Raw genomic sequence first — 2610 nt, forward strand, 5'->3', positions numbered from 1 at the left:
GGGTCAGCCCCTAAGAAGTAGAAGCAAGAACCACTCTCCTTCACGGATGAGGACCTAAAGGGGGTAGCAGTCCCCCATGACAACACATTGGTGGTCTCGGCCATCATTGCAAACTTCGTAGTTAAAAGGATCCTTGTTGACAGTGGCTCTTCGGCCAACATCCTTTTCTACAAAGCTTTTGAAAAGATGAAGATAGCTTCGAAGTGCCTCCAATCAGTAGATGCCCCACTAGTCGGCTTCTCTGGCAGCATCGTCAAACCAAAGGGCAAGATCTCCCTACCAGTCACAATAGAAGTGAAGCCCCAGCAAGTGACAAGGATGATAGAGTTCCTGGTTGTGAAGATCAACTCACCCTACAACGCCATCATGGGGAGACCAACTCATCACACACTCCGGGCAACCATCTCCTCCTACCACCTCACCTTGAAGTTCCCCATCGAGCACGGCATCGGAGTTGTTCGTGGGGACCAGCACGCCGCCCGTCAGTGTTATGTGGCAACATTGAAGGGCAAGAATAAAGAAGCTCTGCCACTAGAAGGGCTCGACCTCAGGAAGGAGCCAACGAGCTTTGGCCAGCCGGCCGAGGACCTCGTCTTGGTTCCCCTAGACGAGGACGAGTCCAAAAAAATAGTCCTAGTCGGGTCTAACCTTCCCCCCGAGAGCCTATTCGAACTGGTAAGTTTCCTTAGACTTAATGCCAACTTCTTTGCTTGGTCCGTTGCTGACATGCCCGGAATTGACCCCTCGGCCATTACACACAGGCTGAGCGTGGACCCGAGCTCTAGGCTAGTTCGTAGAAGAATAGGAACTTTGCACCAGAGTGTTGTTAGGCCATAGAGGAGGAAGTTGAAATGTTACTCGACGCCGACTTCATCCGAGAGGTACACTACCCTAACTGGTCGTCAAATGTGGTTATGGTAAAGAAAGATAATGGAAAATGGCGGATCTGTATTGATTTCATAGACCTTAACCGAGTCTGCCCCAAGGACAGTTTTTCTTTGTCGATGATAGACCACCTCGTTAATGCTACTACAAGGTTCGAGCTACATAGTTTCATGGATGCCTTCTCCAGATACAATTAGATAAAGATGCACCCGGATGATAAAGAAAAGACCTCATTCATTACCAAACACGACACATATTGCTACTATGTGATGCCCTTCAGCCTCAAGAATGTTGGGAACACCTACTAGCGCCTTGTCAACAAGGTAGTGAAGAGCCTATGTGGATGACATGGTAGTGAATAGCCTGAAAGCTGAGATCCACATTTCGGATCTAGCCGAGACCTTCGACACCTTGCGGAATTATAACATGAAACTCAACCCCAACAAGTGTGCCTTCGGCGTCACATCAGGCAAGTTCTTAGGTTTCATCGTCACTTAGAGAGGCATTGAGGCTAATCTTGAGGAGATACAGGCCATACTAGACATGGCACCCCATGGACAGTGAAGGAGACCCAAAAACTCATCCGTCAAATGGCAGCCCTCAATCGCTTCATGTCAAAGTCAGTCGACCGCTACCTACCTTTCTTCCGTGCCATCAAGAAGCTGAAAGAGTTTCAATGGATGGAGAAGTGCCAACGCACCTTTGACGAGCTCAAGGCGTACCTCACTTCACCTCCCCTCCTCAGTCGGCCAGCCGAAGGGGAAAGCCTGTACTTGTACCTCTCGGCCGGGGATAAAGCAGTTAGTTCAGTCCTCATCAAGGAAGATGGCGTGCAGAAGCCAATGTACTATGCAAGCAAGGTCCTCTACAATGTCGAGACCAGGTACGCAGAGATAGAAAAGTTGGCTTTTACCCTCGTGATTTCGGCAAGGAAACTCCAGCCATATTTCCAGGCCCACATTGTAGTGGTCCTGACGAACCATTCCCTCAAGGATGTCCTTGCCAAGCCCGAGACCTCGAGGCACCTGACGAAGTGGGCCATCGAGCTGTCTGAGTTTGACATCTAGTGCCAGCTAAGGCCCACGATCAAACCACAAGCCTGGCAGATTTCAAAGTAGAATGCACCTTCAGTCGAGCCCTTTGCCAGCGCCCAGAAAATGCTGAGGGGGATAATGTGGACGACAAGGCTCAACCTCGATGGAAGCTCTTTGTCGATGATTCCTCCAATGCTAAAGGAAGTAGAGCGGGCCTCATCCTCCTCACCCCAGATGATGTGGTCTTGGAGTATGCACTAAGGTTTGACTTCCCAGCGTCAAATAACAAAGCCGAGTATGAGGCCTTCCTCGCTGGTCTGCAGCTTGCTAGGGACCTCGGCTCCTCATACGTCAAAGCCTTCAGTGACTCTCAGCTGGTGGTGAATCAGATGAGCGACAAGTACGAGGCCAGGGAACAAAGTATGTCCAAGTACCTCACCAAAGTTTGAGATCTAGCCTGCCACTTCCAATGCGTCTCCTTACAACGGGTCCTGCAAGGCGAGAACACACAAGCCAACGCTTTCTCCAAGTTGGCAAGTACCTCGAGCGGATCCCCCAACTGGACTGTGCACATCGAGAAGCTACTTTGGCCCTCCATTGAACAAGTCTAAGTACTCCCCATAGAGGTTGAACCTTTATAGATGGATCACATCGTCAACTTCCTATCAATTGGACGGTTGCCCGAAGACAG

General features: G+C 50.2%; 1 protein-coding gene across 1 annotated transcript; it reads left to right on the forward strand.

Annotated features, from left to right (window-relative positions):
• Window positions 1-1475: 1475 nt before the first annotated feature.
• On the forward strand, window positions 1476-2368 carry LOC148801565 (uncharacterized). Its single transcript, XM_088900411.1, has 2 exons — window positions 1476-1768; window positions 2017-2368. Exons 1-2 carry the CDS (start codon window positions 1476-1478, stop codon window positions 2366-2368), a joined length of 645 nt encoding a protein of 214 aa, XP_088756537.1.
• Window positions 2369-2610: the final 242 nt, after the last annotated feature.

This window comes from Nelumbo nucifera, chromosome 3, assembly GCF_055504915.1.
Source record: "Nelumbo nucifera cultivar China Antique chromosome 3, China Antique-T2T, whole genome shotgun sequence".
Lineage (NCBI taxonomy): Eukaryota > Viridiplantae > Streptophyta > Magnoliopsida > Proteales > Nelumbonaceae > Nelumbo > Nelumbo nucifera.